At 43.4% G+C, this 19,165-nt stretch overlaps 1 protein-coding gene across 10 annotated transcripts in view; it reads right to left on the reverse strand.

Moving 5' to 3' along the window:
• Positions 1-19,165, reverse strand: part of ASTN2 (astrotactin 2) — a 1,032,549-nt gene that overhangs the window by 379,751 nt on the left and 633,633 nt on the right. For 8 of the 10 annotated variants that reach the window (XM_070066427.1, XM_070066421.1, XM_070066416.1 and 5 more), the window contains one exon: positions 10,472-10,638. The exons of the other annotated variants lie outside the window; for them this stretch is intronic. In XM_070066427.1, coding sequence (XP_069922528.1) covers positions 10,472-10,638 — 167 coding nt within the window. The remainder of the gene's footprint in view (positions 1-10,471; positions 10,639-19,165) is intronic. 10 annotated transcript variants of the gene reach the window in all.

The raw sequence follows: 19,165 nt of genomic DNA on the forward strand, positions 1-19,165 counted from the left end.
CACTGGAAATGGACCTGCCCTGGAGTCGAAGGATGTCCAGGCCAGAGCCACAGATCTTATTGGCTCTAAGCTGAAAAGCCCTTCACTCAGCCCAGCTTTCAAAGTGACCACTGCAACTGAGGAAATGGCCAAATAGGGTCAGTAACATTGCAGGCAGAACTGTATATTTCCTGTTGGAGTTGCCACTTGCCTTTACCTGGCCAGCTCTCCTCCCAGGCCAGCTAGGTAATGGAAGTCAACAGGGTGCCTTCCCCAAGGAGGTTCACACCTCCCTTAGGGTGTAGGCTATATGAAGAAATGGATGAATATGAGCCTCATAATTTACAAGGCTTTAAAGCCCACCTGATTATTATCAAGCCCCTTCTGTCAGGTTCTATTTGCCTCTCAATCAGAAAACTTAATTGTAGCTCAGATAGCACCTTTCTTAGGTTCTCTAATAACAACTCTGTCCTCTGTATCTAGCCCACTTGAGCCTCATTCCTTTGTAATCATAACCTCTACTCCACCACCAATGGCTCTACTCCCAACCTGTGTGTACTGATGGTCCTCTTCCCCACTTAATGTTGTATGATTGTTCAGAATTTCTCTACAAACCCCACTACCTGCAAAAGTTAGTGGCCTTTCTCCCAGTCTTGGCTGGAATCAGCTTTAAGCTACATCCATCAAACTTTGCCCACAAGGATCCAGAGACCCCCTCCATTTCCTCTCTATAAAATTCTCTTATTACCTGGTTAATGCTACTCTTAGGATCATTGGTTACTACTCTCACCCTGTCTTCTATACTAGAGTGTCTAAGTGTTTACAGCAGGTGATAATGGAACAAACGAAGGCCTTCAGCAACCAGGCGGTCAACCAAATGCTGCTACAGGGATATACTCGGCTCCCCACCCAGGAGACAGTGGCCTGAGACATCGCCCCATGCCAGCAAAGAGTACATCATCGCCCCATGTCAACAGGAAGTAGCTCTAAAGACAGATCATCGTCCCTCTACCCCTCTTGGACTTTTGGGACTAATGTAATCCCATACAAACCCTGCTTTATAAAAAACAAAAAGGGGGAATGTTAGGAAACTGGCACAGTTGTAGCCAGGTGGCCGCATGGCCCAGCTACCTGAGCCAGGCTCCATCCCCGTCCTAATGGGATTCGCTGCTCCTGCTTCCCTGCCCGCCCTCAGGTAAAGTTTTAAAAGGGCCTGTTCCTGCACACATGCTCTCTTGGTCCTTCTCTCCTGCACTCTCTTGGCCTCTCTTGGCTTCTCTCTGTCTCTCTCTTACAGTCTCCTTCTCTCTTTTTTCCTTTACTGCCCCTTCACTCCGGTCTGTAGGGTGTTCCCCAATAAACCCTTTCCCTTAAAAAAAAGATTAATATTCAGAATTAATTTAATTAATTCAGAATAATTAATATTCTTAATTAATATTCAGAATCTATAAAGAGTTCAAGAAACTCAATAATAACAAAACAGGCAATCTAGTTAAGAAATAGTCAAAGGACTTGAACAGGTATTTTTTCAAAAGAGGAAATTCAATGGCCAGCAGACACATGAAAAATTTCTCAGGATCACTAGCATCAGGGAAATGCAAATCAAAACCATAATGAAGTTTCACCTCACCCCAGTCAGAATGGCTCTCATACAGAAGTCAACAAACAATAAATGCTGGCAAGGATTTAATGGAAAAACCCTAATCCACTGCTGGTGGGATTGTAAACCAGTACAGCTATTTTGGAAGACAGTATGGAGTTACATCAGAAATCTGAAAATATACACTATATGACCTAGCCATCCCACGCTTAGGAATTTACCCAGATGAAATGAAACCCACATGTTTATTGTAGCTCAATTCACAATAGCTAAAATATGCAATCAACCCAAATGTCCACCAATTGAAGACTAGATAAAGAAATTGTGGTATATATACAGTGGAATACTTTTCAGCCATATAAAAGAATGAAAAGAATGAAATCCCATCTTTTGCAACAAAATGTATGCAACTGGAAACCATTATACTTAGTGAAATAGGCCAGTCCCAAAAAGTCAAATGCCATATATTTTCCCTGATCTGTGGTAACTGAGTACCAAAAATGTAAATTATGAGTAAAATTAACATTTGAGATTTGATGATTGTTTAAAGCCCTCCTCTCTACTATTGAGGAGTTTTTTTTCCTTCTATTTGTTGACTTCCTTACTTAGTGTTGGGTTAGTTTTATAAGATAGAATGAGAGTAGATCATTTTGAAAATTAAAGGCAGGAATGGGAAAGGAAGGAGAGTGGGAGGATGGCAGGAGGGAGAGTAGAATGGGAAGTATTATGCTCCTAAATCTGTACATATGAAATAATAGAATTTGTTCACCTTAGAAAAATAAAAAGAAAGAAAAGGAAAAAAGAAATATATACTAGAAAGTAATAAGAGAATAAAATTAAAAATAGAAAAACATTAAAGATTAAAAAGAGCTCAGGTAACTGAAAACCATATAAACCAATGAATCTAAGCATCCTAACATCAAAACAAGAGAGCAGCACATTCTTCAGTTGTACCAACACACATACATGTGAGAAATCCCATCCATTGTATCATCAGAGCCAGAGCCAGGTACCAAGGACTTCAACTGTATTTACTTCACTAACCAATGCCATAGGAGTTGTCTTCATGAAGACCATCAGGATTGTCCCCAGGTTAATAAAAATTAAGATCTTTCAGTTGACTCAGTCTGCAGGGAAAATTTGGAGTTTCTAGAAATGTAATATACTCAAAGCTGTTCTTTAGAGAAGAAGGAGGAAGGGAAAGTAAAAAAATAAGGGAGGAGAGGAGAAGAGAACGGAAGGGAGAAGAAGGCTGGGGGTGGGGAGGACAGGACAGGCAGAAGATTCTATGGAGAATCCTGGGCTAAATTATACAGTGCATTTTCTCTACTATAAGACTCCCTGGCACTAGTAAGAAACACTAGCATTTCATTTATCACTGAGGAAAGAAGGAAAAAAGAAAGGAATGGAAGAAGAGAAGGAAGGAGGGAAGGGAAGGAGAGAAAGAGAGGGAGAAACGATCAATTAAACTCTGCTAAACCACTGATAGCAAAATATACTGAAATTTCAGAGCCACTGAAGACATAGAAAATATGGGCAATCTAGGTCAATGACATATGAGTATTTTTTTTTTCATTTCATTTGCCCAGGGCCTACGTACACTGGGATCCTGCACAAGGCAGGCAAAGAATGCGGACTTTCCCATGTGGGCCTGATCATTGAGCTTCTAATACAGAATCTAATAGAATCCATTAAGAAAACAGCTATCTAAATGAATAGAAGCAATTTATGTTTTCCCATCAGTTGTCTGTGAATATTTCTCGCATCAGAGAGACACAAAGTTGTGATGTTTGGCAAGAACCTGGCATGCAGGTATTCTATGTTAATTTTTTGAGATAAAGTGCATGTTTTTCAACCAGAAGTAAGAGGAAAAGAGCTCAGGCCCTAGCCTAGAAAATGGAAGCACCACAACACACATGCCTGAAAGAATGCTCCACACTTCTGCAAGTAGCTGACGGCCAAATCAAAATTATTGACTCCTTTCCCTAGTTCGCTGTTTCCTACTACCAGAGCACACGTCAGCCTTTACAGTGAAAATACACACCTTCCAGTTTACTATGGCTCTTAAACATGTGTATTTTTCTCCTTTCCCTCCTAAAAATCACATAAAGGGGGTATTAAACAGACAGGCTGGTAATGACAGCTTGAGGCTGGATGTGTTCTTTGATTTCAACATGCATTTTCACTCAAATCAGAACATGGACACTTGGGGTAGCTCACTCTTTTTTCCCAACTTTACCTCCTTTCTGGTTGGACACCTCTCTGGGCCTGTTTCTTCCTCTCAATGACCTGATAAATACTGAAATTCAAAAATATTGTTGAAAGAAATCCTCTCTCTTACATAGGATGGTGACATAACATGTTTCGTAGTAAGGGTGACAGGAATAGGTGCATATTCTTCAAAACAAAAAAGAAACCACAACTGTCATTTTCTCAAACAAGGTCAAGGATATAATCCACTATGGTTTGTTTTGCCTTTTTTCTGTTTACTTTGGTTGCCAAGAAGCACAAAGCTAAATTTTCTCATGTCGAGTGACTCCCATTTCAGACTCCTGAAATCATTTTCTCTTCTTTCATCCCCTTCTTACAAATGGCTCTGATCAGTCCCATCTTAACATTAATAATTTTTAATAGGGTGGATTTATGTGGATAGAATTGAGCTCTCTCAGAAGTATGTATGGAAAGCATTGTAAACACACCCACACACACAGAAGACAAACTTGGTTGCTAGGCAACTTGCCAAGGTCTTCATAGGTGGTAATGATTCCTCCCTGTAAGGTTCATCCTAAATGCTTCAGCTTAGCAACCAATGACCTTCTCCACTACTCTCGAATTCACCCCCTTCTACCCATCATACTGGTACCTGTGTCTGTCAACAGCAATCAGGACCAAGTATGGCTCAGCCATCTTTCTCAGTGTCCCCTTTGCTCCTGGTGGGAAAGGCCTTGTACTCAATTCTTTGTATTTTTAGCACCTCATAAAGGACAATACTCAGAGAAGGTGCAACAAATCTTAGGAGGATTAATTCCTTAATTCAGTCCTTATGGCTTTGAAGAGGTCCTTGGGTCTAGCAGTGGAGAACAGCAACATGGACAGAGGTAATAAAGATCCAGTCCTTGGGCCGGCGCCGCGACTCACTAGGCTAATCCTCCGCCTGTGGTGCAGGTACTTGGGGTTCTAGTCCCGGTTGGGGCGCCAGTTCTGTCCTGGTTGCTCCTCTTCCAGTCCAGCTCTCTGCTGTGGCCCAGGAAGGCAGTGGAAGATGGCCCAGGTGCTTGGGCCCTGTACCCTCATGGGAGACCAGGAAGAAGCACCTGGTTCCTGGCTTCGGATCGGCACAGCGCCCTGGCTGTAGCAGCCATTTGTGGGGTGAACTAACAGAAGGAAGATCTTTCTCTCTCTCTCTGTCTCACTGTCTAACTCTGCCTGTCAAGAAAAAAAAAGATCCAGCCCTGGCTCACAAGGCATTCACAGTGTGACAGGACCGGACAGGAAGCAGCCAAGTCAACTGAGCAGCGGACTCCTCCATGAAAAGGAAAGGGAGGCTTTGTAATCCAGTGAGTGGACGCTTCACTCAGTTCAGAGGGTCTTGGCTGAACAGGAGATGACAATCAGAGCAGCTAGTCATAGGTTCAGTCTTCAAAAAATGCCAAGATTTCATGACAATAAATTACCAGTCAAGATAAAATATAAACACACCTCTCACCCTGTAAGAGGGCCCTATGGGTAGAGATGAAAAAATAGCAACAAAAGAGAAGAAAACATAAGTCCTCTGTTTACGTGCCTCTTAAACCATTCAATAAACATTGAGCCAATATTTGAACAGAACCTATTTGGAGGGTCAGGTATTATTATAATTATCATCATATGTATATAATATTATATCCTATCATAGAATTATTATTATTATTACCTAGCTCCAGGGCATTTGAAATTACAATAAGATATGCCCCAGTTAAAGCATCAGGGAAAACAAGAGTCAAGACATTCAGGGAAGAAGAGAGGGGAGACAGAGGGACAGTCAGATGTTTTCAAAAACCCAGAAGCTAAGGGTAGACGTTAAGTGGTCAGTCAATAGTTGTGATTCCCATGTCTCACACTGGAATGTCTGAGTTTGCTACCCAGCTCAGTCCTAACTCCAGCTTCCTGTGAACGCAGACTGTGGGAGGCAGTGGTGATAGTTTGAGTAGTTGAGTTTTGCTATCGACATGTGAAACCTGGGTTGAGTTCCTGGTTCCCAGCTTTGGCCTGACCTAGTCCCTACCCTGCACATGTTTGGGGAGTGAATCAGCAGATGGAAACTCTCTCTCTCAAATACATACATGCATACATTTTTTTTTTACATCCAAAACCTAAAGCCAAGAGGCCTAACTCAGGAACAGGGATGAAAATTGGCAGCATAGCTGGAAAGGCCATAAATGGGATCAACTTCGTAGTCACATCGATTAGGAAATTTGGGGTGGACATTTGCCACAATGGTTAAGACACTGGTTAGGATGCTTGCATCCCATATCAGAGTGTCTGGGTTTCAGTGCCAGCTTTGCTTCTAATTCATACTTTTACCAATGTGGATACTGGGAGGTAGCATGTGATGGCTTAAGAACTGAGGTCCCTGCCACCCAAATGAGAGTCCCAGTTTGAGTTCCAGCTTTGGCCTGGTCCAGCCATGGCTGTTGTGGGTATTTAGGGAGATAGGAGATTCCCTCTGTCTCTCTGTCTCTCTCTGTCTCCCTCTCTCTCTCATTCTCACTCTCCCTCTCTGCCTCCCCCTCTCCCTCCCTCCACACTCTTTCCCCTTCAAGTAAATACAACTAAATACAAAAATTTAGAATTTACAGAACTTCATTTACCAATTACTAACCTACCATGCACCACATAGTGTTCTAGGTTCTGGAGACACAGTGATAAGCAAGATACATAATTCAGTAATTGAATACCTGAAATGGCTTTATACTCTACTACATTAATTATAATTAGTTTGCTGAATACTTAAATATACCAGCCCCTGTGTATATGAAATTTCATTTAATCATCACCGTGGTGCTACAATGACTTCTGACTAAAGAATAGATGCTTAGGAGCCAGTGTTGTGGTGTAGCGGGTAAAGCCGCTGCCTGTCATACCAGCATCCCAGATGGGCACCACTTTGAGAACCCGCTGCTCCACTTGCAATCCAACTCCCTGCTAAGATGCCTGGGAAGCCAACAGAAGATGGCTCTAGTCCTTGGGATCCTGTACCCACATGGGAGATCCAGAGGAAGCTCCTAACTCCTGGGCTCAGCCTGGCCCACCCTGGCCTTTGCAACAATTTGGGGAGTGAACCAGGAAGTGGTGGATGGAAGATCTCAATCTCTCTCTCTCTCTCTCTCTCTCTTCCTCTCTCTATATAACTGATTTTCAAATAAATCTTTAACAAATAAGAAAGAAAGGATGCTCAGAGAAACTGAGTGACTTGCCTAAGATCATATCACTAGATATGTGTTAGGAAACTCATGCATTTTTATCTATGGCGCGATCTACACCCTGATTTACATCCTATGCCCTGGCTCCCCACCCCCCATTGCTGCAAGCCAGGTGGCCACATGGCCCAACCACCAGTTTCAAGCTCCACCCCCATCCTAATGGGATTCGCTGCTCCTGCTTCCCTGCCCACCCAGGTTAAAAGAACCTGTTCCTGAACACGTGGCTCTCTTGGCTCTTCTCTCCTGCTCTCCTGGCTCCTCTCGTCTGCTCTCCTCTCCTCCTCTCGTCTCTCTTCTCTCTGCTCTCTCTTCTCTCCTCACTAGCTTCTCTCCTCTGTCTCTTTCTCTCTCTTATACTCTCTTTCTCTCTCTTATCCTTCTTTGTCCCTCCCCTCAAGCCTGATGGGTTTTCCCCAATAAACCCTTTCCCTTACTCCAGTGTTCAGTGTGCTTTGTGACGGCTAATAATATAGACAGAATCACGCGGCCTAGGTTTGAATCCCAGCACCCCACTTACCAGCTGTGTGACCTTAGTCAAGTCACTGAGACACTCTGCTTGGTTTTCTAAACAATAAAATGGGAATGGTAACAGTACCTCCATTTGTAGAGTTTTGGTAAGAATTACAAGAGCTAATGTATACAAAGCATTGAACAGTAACAGAACACAGGATGCACCTAATAAATGTCAGCTGTTAACCCGGTTGCAAACAGATTTATTAAGCTTGCTGCTACCCAGGAAACTCTCAGAAAGGTCAAAGAGCTTTGAGCAAGCTGGGAATGTCTTCTGGAGGAAAGGTTGGTTTTGTTTTCTCTGTTTAATTCAATAGCACCCAGCTTCTCTGTCTACTACCTCCCTCACGAATACCTGCTAATAGCTTTTATTGTTTATAGAGCTTCTAACAAGTGCCAGCAACCATATATTTGCATCCTTAAGAGACCAGTCCCAAAGCAAGTGGGAATTACAGTTGGTTTTCTGAGATCTGGGTTTTATTTATTTATTGGTTGTCCTATTTAGCAACATTCCAGTGGGCTTTCGCAGTTCACAATACACTCCAGTTGGATCAATCATAGTTAAAATTTCACAGACCTTTTCTGATTAAAGTTAGCACCTCATAATCTTAGGGACCCCCCCCCCCAATCAGGATGTCCAGGGTATTAAGTCACTGAGCAATTGTTAGGCAGCTGCTGCTAGGATCATTCATTTTAGTGATTTTATTTACCAAACTCATGCCATGTGAACTCTGTTCAGGGCACTATTCCAAAGCACTTCATCAATATTAATGTAGTAGTACAATGTATTTAGTCCTCATAACAACTCTATAGAGACTGTTACTATCCGTATTTTACACACAAGGAAACTGAGGCACGGAGGTTTACATGACTCAGCATAGTACTTAATGTTAGCAGGGTAAAAAATGTGAACCATTAGGCCAATGTGTGGTACAGCGGTTTAAGCCACTGCCTGTGACACAGGGTCCCACATCATAGTGCCAGTTCAAATCCCGGCCTCTCTACTTCAGATCTAGCTCACTGCTAATATGCCTAGGAAAGCAGCAGAAGATGATCCAAGTGCTTAGGACCCTACCAACCATTTGGGAGACCTGGATGGAGTTTCTGGTTCCTGGTTTCAGCCTGGCCCAGCCCTGGCCATTGCTGCCATTTGGGAAATAAACTAGTGGATGGAAGATCTCTCTCAGACTGTGTCAGTTTCTGTCTGTTGTCTATATCTCTCTTTCACTCTGCCTTTCAAAGAAATAACTCTTTTAAAAATGTGATGAACTTTACACTCTTTACAAATATCATTATATTGTGTTGGGTATTAAAATTTTACAGGTGAGAAAACTGAAGATCAAGAGAGATTTGCCCCATGCCTAAGAGAGGGAAGCAAATAGAGCTGGGGTTAGATCCACGTATACAGAATCCAAGGTTTTGTGTTGTGTGCTGCGTGTGGAAGGTGGTGATAGTTTCTGATGTCAAAATCCATTATTGTTGCAGCAGCTGCTGTTACTGTTGTTATCTGCCACACAGGAACACACCCCCCACTCCAGTACACAGAAAGAAAAATAACAATGATAGGGAAACAGCTGAATCTGTATGCAAGCCTGCAGATCTAAGCCCATGCATAATTTACTCAACACTGCCCTGCAGTCACTTAAGCTGAGCAGAGACCACTATAAATTCAAGTCTGCATACCTTAATTTATTTCTTATTTATTTTACTGATTCATATCTAGTGCCTCCAGCGCTGCTCCAACACCTGCCTGAAGGCACTTGCAGCCGCGAGTGTAATCAGGGCAGGAAAGGAGACCCTGAAATTAGCTTGGAAGGAAAACTGGACTCTGTACTAGAACCACGCAAGTTAAATTAATTTTCTGTTGAACTGGGATTAAACTCATGCACATTCCCACCCCCTTTTTATGTGATAGGCAGGGCTGAAAGGGTTATTCAATCTGCTTTTCTATCATAGTAAAAAGAGCACTGAGCATACTTCTCACATGAGCCCTGGATTATTTTTCTGAGTCGTGGAATGCCAAAAGTTGAACACATTTTCTAACGTGAAGACATTATCAGGATGGGAATAGAGGAGAAGAAAAGGTGCGGCTATTATCTTGAGTGGCTTTGGAGGACCAAATGATATACTAGGTGCTATACATGGCAGAGGTAACTCCACTGCAGTCCCCAAGTGTAGGAAACGGGGCAAGTTGGAAGAAACATGAATCATAGTCGTTCCAAGATCTCTCTTCAAAGATGGTCAAACTGTGCGCCTGAGAGAGAAAATGACTTGTCCCAGGCCACTTGCAAGTTGGTTCCAATGTTACCCGCCCCTCCCCCACTCCCTGCCTTCCAGTCTCATACTAACTTTAAAACAATGTCAGTTTGAGTTCCTTGAGAGCCAGAAGCTCTGTGACAGGCTTTACGTGTGTATTGACAGGCGTTGTTTCATTTACACCTCCCCTCCCCCACTTAATTCTCCTTACAGATGTGGGTATAGGGCAACCAGAGGCTGAATACTGAACTAACGCTAGCAAATTCCTGCAGAAGCTGAGTCCAAAGCCTAGGCCAAGTCTATGCTTGCATGGAGCACACTTGATTGGTTCTTGGTGAACACCTTCTAGATGCCTGCTTTTGTCCTCCAAGTGCATTGATGAGGGCTGTGGGGGACATCAGTGGGAATGAGCATGCAGGCTGGGCATGGGTTTCATCTGATAGCTCTATGGACCAGTTTATCCATTCTTCATTCCAAAACCCAAAGGAAGTTTATGCTCCTGTGTGTTTTTTTTTTTGCCTCCAGGGCTGAAATAGGAGAGGCAGAAAGGCCTTTTTCCAGATGGTCACTATAGCCTGGCCAGGCTGTGTGGCTCCTGACCGTTTTCCAAGGCATTCACCACAGGCTGTGAAGGAGTGCCTGGGCCCTGGGGACAGAGACTCACCCGCAGAACATGAAGATAGTGCTGGAGGTGGCATCGTAGGGCAAAGGCAGCGTCTGCTGCAGGCACAGCTGCTCACAGCCTCCGTTAAAGCCATCGGAGCAGTCGATGCCTTTGGAGTGGTCGTAGCAGCCGGAGCCATCCTTCATGGGCCTCAGCTCCTCGGGGCACTGCTCAGAGAGAGGGCAAAGGGTGGTTATGGCTGAGGAGGTGGCAGCCCCATCACATCCTCTCCTCCCACCTTCTGAAAGGGGTGTATCCCTGAGGTTGGATCAAAGTCTTCTTTGGCCAATTAACAGCTGTGTGACCTTGGACAAGTCCCTTGCCCATTCTGAGTATCAGTATCCACCTGCAGAATGGGACTTCTGTATCTATCTGCTTCTTACAGTTGTGACACTGAAGGGAGATAATATTAGCACAGTGCTTGGAACACTGTCACTCATAGGACAGTGTTCCAAAGAGCTGACCAAATGTTAACTCTTGTTAGTGTTGACATTGTTGGAATTGTCTTCACTTGTTATCACCCTTCATTGTCCAAGGGTCTACTGCTATTAAAGGGTGCCTAAGGAGGGAGTCTGGTATATTTTAAAGAATCCCTACCAAAATGAGTTGCAATTCTAGCTCCTCCTCTTCTCACTCTGTGACGGGGCCAAGCTACTCACCCTGAGTCTCAATGTTTTCCTCTGTTCACTGGTCATAACACCTACACCTACAGATTTGTTGTGAAGCTTAAATTGGTCATGGTCGTGCATTCTTTACTTTCAAACGTGGCACATAATTTGCTACTCACAAAATGTGGATCACCCTCCTTCCTGTCAAGAGCAGATCTCTTCCCTTCCACCCTTTTCTCTGGAGCCTAAGTGAGATTCCCACATGCCACAGGAGCACACCACGGCCTCCTAATGCCTCTGCTGCCCTCCAGTCTGACCTTATCCTCCAAATAGCCACAAAGCAATATTTCTAAAGAGCATCCCTCCCAGCTTCATTAAATAAATGTTTTAAAAAGCTGAATCGTCCTTATGCTGATAACCAGGGCCCTCTATATAGACATTTTCATATCCACTACTCAGATGTGGGCATATTCCTCCAAGAAACCCTCTAAGTAAACTCTTAGGACTTCAACCTTGAATGAGTTCATCAGGGATGCTCTTGTCAGTAGTGTCTGACACCTGCTAAGTGCTCCACGAACGGAAGTTCTTCTGTTGTGGGGACAACTGGCTATTTGGTTAATTTGGTTTTTCATCATTTGATGAAGCTGAGTTCATTTTCCAGCCCAGCTCATAGAGAAGCAGTTCCAACACTCCTGCCTTAAGAGAAAATGAGGTAGCAGGTTTCCATCTCAGTCATCCTGCTAGCATTTCCTGTCTGCAAAGATTAACACTCAGAGCCCAGCCCTCCTCATCCATCACTGGGCATCCCTGATTAAAAAGCCCTCCTCTGTGGCCCCCTGCCAGCAGGCTCCCCAGGTTCCCTACCCAAACTGTCTGCCTAAAAGACGTCAATAATAAAGCACACACACACACGTACACACGTACACACGTACACACAAATTAATTTACAAAAACTACAGTGACAAAAAAGAGGTCAGCCCTCTTGGAAATTAAATTTTGCCTAGCAAGAATTTGTAATTACAAATGCACGAGAGAGTTCTTCGAGACATTTGAGAGTGGCGCCAGGAAGGGTGATGGAGAAAGTAGGTTATAAATGGCCTTTGTCAAGCAGCAGAAAGGTTATAAAACTGCTACATTTTGTGCTTAAAAAGAAAAATCAATTTTCCAAGTGAGTGAAGTGCTGTACATATTAATATGGGCTCAGATGAGGCCCTGCTTGTCTCTGAACATCCATGGTCAGACTTGAAGGCATGGGGGCACAGGGCTGTCTGCAGCCGTGTGCTTGCCCTAGGGGCTTGGCTGGGTCTTTGTGTGGGGACTCATGGAGACACATACTAGAAGGGCGGGCTGCCCTTCTCACCAGGAAACAGGAGCTACGTGGGACAGATCCTTCCACCCTCACTGATTCCCTGCCACTTTCCTTCTTTAAAAGAGTGCTCACTATAACCTAGGTATTAGATCGAAGCACTTTATTATTTTTACTTATTTAATCCTTTAGTAAACATACAAGGTAGTGCGGGAGGCTGGTAATGGTACCCAAAGATATACACTGCACTAAGCCCTTGAACCTGGAGACTGTGAGTACTACCTTGGATGGTAAAGCTTTTGCAGCTGTGATTAAGTTACAGCTCTCAAGCAGACTGTATTGGATTTTCAAGGTTGGTCTAAATGCCATCACAGATGTCCTTATAAGAGAGAGGCAGAGAGAAACTGCACACAAGGAAGAGAAAGCCATGTGGAGGGGGAGCAGAGACTGGAGCGCTGTGTTCACAAGCTAATGATGGCTTCAAGAGGCAAGGCACAGACTCTCCTGGATGCCTCCAGAGGGAGCAGGACCCTGACAACAGCCTGCGTTCAGACTTCTGGCCTGCAGAACTGGAAGAGGACAAATGTCTACCATCTTTTTTTAAAAGATTTATTTATTATGTACTTGAAAGGCAGTTACACACAGAAAGAGGGAGAAACTGAGAAAGAGAGATCTTTCGTCAACTGGTTCACTCCCCAAATGTCCCCATTGGCTGCAGCTGGGCCAGGAAAAAACCAGGAACCAGGCACACCATCTGGGTCTCCCAAGTGGGTGGCAGGGACTCAAGAACTTGGACCATTTTCCATTGCCTTCCCTGGCACATTAGCAGGCAGTTGGGTCAGAATTGTGCACCCAGAACTCAAACCAGCATTGCATGCAGAGGCTTAACTCACTGTGTCACAACAGAGGCCTCAATGTCTATTGTCTTAAGATCCCAGGTTGTGGTAATGTGTTAACAGCAGTTAGAAGCATTGCTATAAGTGGGTCCTATTATTATTCCCAATTTACAGATAAAGAAACTGAGGCGAAGATTACATAGGCTTCTCAGGCTTTATGACTGCACTTCTTCACGGCCTCTTAGGCAAGTCATGGATTGATGATGGCTATCCAGTCCCAGGGAGTTGGAGTAAGGAAGTGCTTAGAGATGACCTAACCTCCCGAGAACAGAGGCTAGAATAGTGAAGCGAGTGGCAGCCACAGCGCCAGAGCTCCCTAAGGCTAGCGTGATGCTCTCTGCTCACCATGCTCACTTCTGTTTAGGTTAAAGCATCTTCCAGCTCATGACAATTTCCAGATCCTTTAGTCTCTTACCGCAAGATTATTTCACAGATAGTAAACCAATGATCATAAATGTGAAGGAGTTTGCTTAATGTCACACAGCAAATTAAGGCAGAGCTAGAATTAAGCCTGTATTTGATAAAAGAACAGGAAAGCAGCACTGAGTATATGAAGGAGGTTTACCAGTTGGCCCCCTCTAACCCTGCCTTCATTTCTCAGGGGCTTTGTGCCCTGTGTCCTTGGGGCACATGAGATCTAGCATTGTCATCCACTGAGATCACCTGTGTATTATTGCAATTACTTCATTGCATATCATTTTTCTCTTCTGCCCAAATGTAAATATTTCAATAGTGTTGGCCATGTATGACTAAGGGCTCAGCTTTATCCCATATTTGAATAGCATCTAGCACACAGGAGGTCCTTCTATTTGTTGAATGAACCACCAACAGGAGGTTTGTGTGGCACGTCTGTGTATTAAATGTGGGACTGAATCCAACTGCCACTTCTAAGCTGTATCAGTGATGAAACTCTCCTGTCTTCATGTGATTACTGTGGGAAGGTAAACAGGGGGCCAGATTCAGCAGTGGACTGAGCCACTGCTTGCAAAGATGGCATCCCATAGCAAGTGCCGTTTCAAGTCTTGGCTGCTCTGCTTCCAATGAGGTCCTCTGCTACTGCACCTGGGGAGGCCGTGAAAGATGGCCCAAGTGTTTAGGCCCCTACGCCTCACGTGGGAGACCCAGATGTAGTTGCTGGCTTTCACCTGACTTAGCCCCTGTTGTTTTGGCCAGTTGGAGAGTGAATTCGCAGATGAAATAGCTGTACTTCTCTCTGTGTCTCTTCATCTCTGTCATACTGCCTTTCATATAAATAAATGATTGCTGCTCAAGCCGACTTGCCCCAAAGGGTAAAGTTAGAAACATACCAGGGGATTCCAATTCAATCCCATCAGGGTCGCATGTACCAATGCCATCTCACTAGTCCCAGTGATCAATTTCTGTTCACAATTGATCATAATGAAAGGACTAAGAGTAAAGGGATCACATAAACATGACTAGTGTCTGCAAATACTAACTGATAGAATAAAAAAGGGAGAGAACAATCCAACATGGGAAGTGAGATACACAGCAGACTCATAGAATGATGGATGTCCTAAACAGCACTCTGGCCTCAGAATCAGCCCTTAAGGCATGTGGATCCAGCTGAAAAGCCCATGAGAGTATTTCAGGCATAGAAAGCCAAGACACTCTGGCAAAAAAAAAAAAAAAAATGACTTAAATGAAAGATCTCCACGAGTGAGATCCCAGTGGAAAGAACAGGTCATCAAAGAAGGAGGTACCTTTCTCTGAAGGGAGGAGAGAACTTCCACTTTGACTATGACCATGTCTAAATATGATCAGAGTCGGTGAACTCAAAAGGCTTCCATAGCCTTGGCAACTCCTGACACGAGCCTGGGGTGATTACTGATGCCATAAACAAGAGTATCAATTTGTTAAGTCAACAACAGGAGTCACTGTGCACTTACTCCTCATGTAGGATCTCTGTCCTTAATGTGCTGTACATTGTGATTTAATGCTATAACTAGTACTCAAACAGTATTGTTCAGTTTGTGTTTCTATGTGGGTGCAAACTGTTGAAAGCTTTACTTAATATATGCTAAACTGATCTTCTGTATATAAAGAGAATTGAAAATTAATCTTGATATGAATGGAAGGGGAGAGGGAGCGGGAAAGGGGAGGGTTGTGGGTGGGAGGGACGTTATGGGGGGGAAGCCATTGTAATCCATAAGCTGTACTTTGGAAATTTATATTCATTAAATAAAAGTTAAAAAATAAATAAATAAATAACTGCATCTTTAAGAGCAAGAGAGAGCTACAGGGTACATAGAATGGCAGCTGACAACTTGACTGCAACCTTGTGATGGCCAGAACCACACAGCTAAGCCACTCCAGAATCTCTGATACTCAAAAACTGCAGTGTATAAGTAAATACATTTTGTTAAGCTTCTCAATTGTGGGATCATTTGTTATGCAGCAATAGGTAACTTATACAGTGAGACAAATGCATCAAGTGCTTTGCAAAATGATCAGCCATTGATAGCTGAGTTATGGCTATTTTAGGGAGCTTAGCATCTAGGTTGAGAGGCAAGAAATAATATATCTACTGAACAATGAATTCTAGAATAAAAAGTATGAAATAATTTGGTTGAGAAAATAAAAAACTCTGACCATGTGAGTGGCTAGAGAATACTGAACCAGAGAAGCCCTAAAGAAGCCCTATTTCCTGCTGGGGAAGATGTGAGTAGAGCAGAAGAGACACATCCAGGGCACTGAAAGAAGGAAGGCCAGAATTTCCCAGGCCAGCATTCACTACCGAGTGACCTTGGACAAGTCCTTGGAGCTATGTGGGATCTAGGTTCCTTTCTCTAAATGAGGGAAGCAGCTTGGGTACGAGACGACGGGGATGAAGTCAGCCTGAATTCTAGAGCCTCGGGCTCCTCATCTGTAAAATGAACAATGCATCTCTCAAGAGGCACTTCTGGAGACTATCAGAAAACACACTTAGCGTGTCTGGCTCCAGACGTGACACATAAAAGCCTCTCAATGACTGGAGGATAAATGAATGGATAAAATAAATGATAAATGGAATAATCCAACTCCTACAAAAGAAAACCTAGCTAAAACTGTCAAATTATTTTTCTTTCCTTGTCAAAGTTCTTTATTCGATCAGTTAACAAATATTTACTGAACACTAATCAGTGCCAAATAAATGTTTTAGGTGATGAAAATGTAGTAGCAAACAAGAGAGACAACATCCTGCTCTCACAGGGAAAAATGAAATGATTATATCATACAGAGAAAGAGTGCTGTCAAGAAAGAAAAAAAAGCATAAAAGAACTTAAAAAATTAGTAGGGATGTGGTAAAGGAAGCATAAATTTAGCCTAGAAATTCAGCAAACTTTTATTTTATTCTCCTATTTCAAAGAATGTTTGGCTATTCTAGTTCCTTTGCTTTCTAGGTAAATGTTAAAAATATATTGTCCAAGGCCGGCGCCGCAGCTCACTAAGCTAATCCTCCGCCTTGCGGTGCTGGCACCCCAGGTTCTAGTCCCGGTCAGGGCGCCGGATTCTGTCCCAGTTGCCCCTCTTCCAGGCCGGCTCTCTGCTGTGGCCAGGGAGTGCAGTGGAGGATGGCCCAAGTGCTTGGGCCCTGCACCCCATGGGAGACCAGGATAAGCACCTGGCTCCTGCCATCGGATCAGCACGGTGCGCCGGCTGCAGCGCGCCGGCAGTGGCGGCCATTGGAGGGTGAACCAACGGCAAAGGAAGACCTTTCTCTCTGTCTCTTCTCTCACTGTCCACTCTGCCTGTCAAAAAATACAAAAAAATTATTGTCCATATCTATAAAAATATGCTGAGGATATGATAGGAATTATATTAAACTTTGTATCAGTTTAGAGAGTATGGGCATCTTTATGTGTATCTTCCAATTTACGAATATAATGTCTTTCTATTTACTTAGATCTTCTTTGATTTCATTCATTTCATACTTTTAAACAAGTTATGTCCCAGGCACATTTTTCCAAATTTCCTTATAAGTATTTCAGAAGATTTTAGGGTTGCAAGTCATGTTGCATTAAAAAAAAAAAAAAATCAGGCTGGCACTGCAGCTCACTTGGCTAATCCTCCGCCTGTGGCGCCGGCACCCCGGGTTCTAGTCCTGGTCAGGGCGCCGGATTCTGTCCCGGTTGCTCCTCTTCCAATCCAGCTCTGTGCTGTGGCCTGGGAGGACAGCGGAGGATGGCCCATGTGCTTGGGTCCCTGCACCCACATGGGAGACTGGGAGGAAGTACCGGGCTCCTGGCTTCGGATCGGTGCAGCGCCGGCCATAATGGCCATTAGGGGAGTGAATCAACGGAAGGAAGACCTTTCTCTCTGTCTCTCTCTCTCTCTCTCACTGTCTAACTCTGCCTGTCAAAAATTAAAATAAAATAAATAAAATAAAATAAATAAAATCGGTATCCACATATTCATTGCTAGCATATAGGAATGAAATCAATATTCTTGTATCCTGAGACCTTGCTGAACTTATTCATTCTTGTAAGTTTTTTTTTTTTTTTGGTATATTTCTTGGAACTTTTACCATAGACAGTTAGGAGATATCCGTTCTTTTCCCTTTAATCATTTATAATAGCCTTTTTTTTTTTCCAGGCAGAGTTAGACAGTGAGAGAGAGAAAGACAGAGAGAGAGTTATAGACAGTGAGAAAGAGAGAGACACAGAGAGAAAGGTCTTCCTTTTCCATTGGTTCATCCCCCAAATGGCCGCTGGAGCCAGGTGCTTCCTCCTGGTCTCCCATGTGAGTGCAGGGCCCAAGCACTTGGGCCATCCTCCACTGCCTTCCCGGGCCACAGCAGAGAGCTGGACTGGAAGAGGAGCAACCAGGACTAGTACCCGGCGCCCCAACTGGGACTAGAACCTTGGATGCCGGCACCACAGGCAGAGGATTAGCTAAGTGAGCCACGGCGCCGACCTATAATAGTCTTAATTACTCCTGTAAATACATCTGAAATCACATAAGAAAATGTTATTCCTTATTTCGCCTCAGCCATCAAATACAAGACAGAAACTTTAAGAGGTAAAGGAAGTTGTATAGCATGTACCTCTATTTTTTCTATGTTCTTTCTTCCTTCCTAGTATTCCAAGAGTCCTTCCTCTATCACTTCCTTAGAGAACTGCCTTTAGTCATTTCTGTACAAAAAGTCTTCTGGCAACAAATTCTCTTAAGTTTCCCATCATCTGAGAATGTCTTGATTTCCCTTTCATTCCTAAAGTGTATTTTCACTGAAAATAGGATTTTGAGCTGACAGTTCTGTTGTATTCAGAGTTTGCAATATATGCCATTTCCTCATGGCCTCTCTGGTTTCTCATGAAAATTCCAGTGCCACTAAAGTTGTTTCTGGATAGAATGTAATTCTCTCTCTCTACTTTTAAGAATTTTCTTCTTGAAAACTAAAAAATTTTTCAGAAATTTGGCTAAGTGGTTTTGGTGCAGATTTCCTTGTGGGGTTTATTCCAGTTCTTAAAATTCTAGGTTTTGGTGCTTTTTTGAGTCAAATTAGAGATATTTTTAGTCACTATTTGAGTGTTTTTAAGTCTCATTCTCTTATCTTGTTCTGTGATTCCAATGGGAATGTATTAGATCATTTCTTACAGTCCTACAAGCCCTTGAGGCTGTGTTTATCTTATTTCTCAGTCTATTTTCTCTCTGATGTTCAAAGTATGTAAATTCTATTGTCTTATCTTTAAGTTCACATCCTTTCTCCTCTTCACTTCTTTGTCGAGTCTATATACTGATCTTGTAAAAAATCATTTGAGAGGGAGAGAGGGAAAGAGGGAGAGACAGAGACACTGACTTCCCACTTCCCATCTGCTGGTTCATGGCACAAATGCTTGGGGAGTCAAAACTGGGACCTGGCAACTCAATCAAGTCCTCCCAGATA

The sequence above is a fragment of the Oryctolagus cuniculus genome, chromosome 1, assembly GCF_964237555.1.
Source record: "Oryctolagus cuniculus chromosome 1, mOryCun1.1, whole genome shotgun sequence".
In the NCBI taxonomy this organism is placed as follows: domain Eukaryota; kingdom Metazoa; phylum Chordata; class Mammalia; order Lagomorpha; family Leporidae; genus Oryctolagus; species Oryctolagus cuniculus.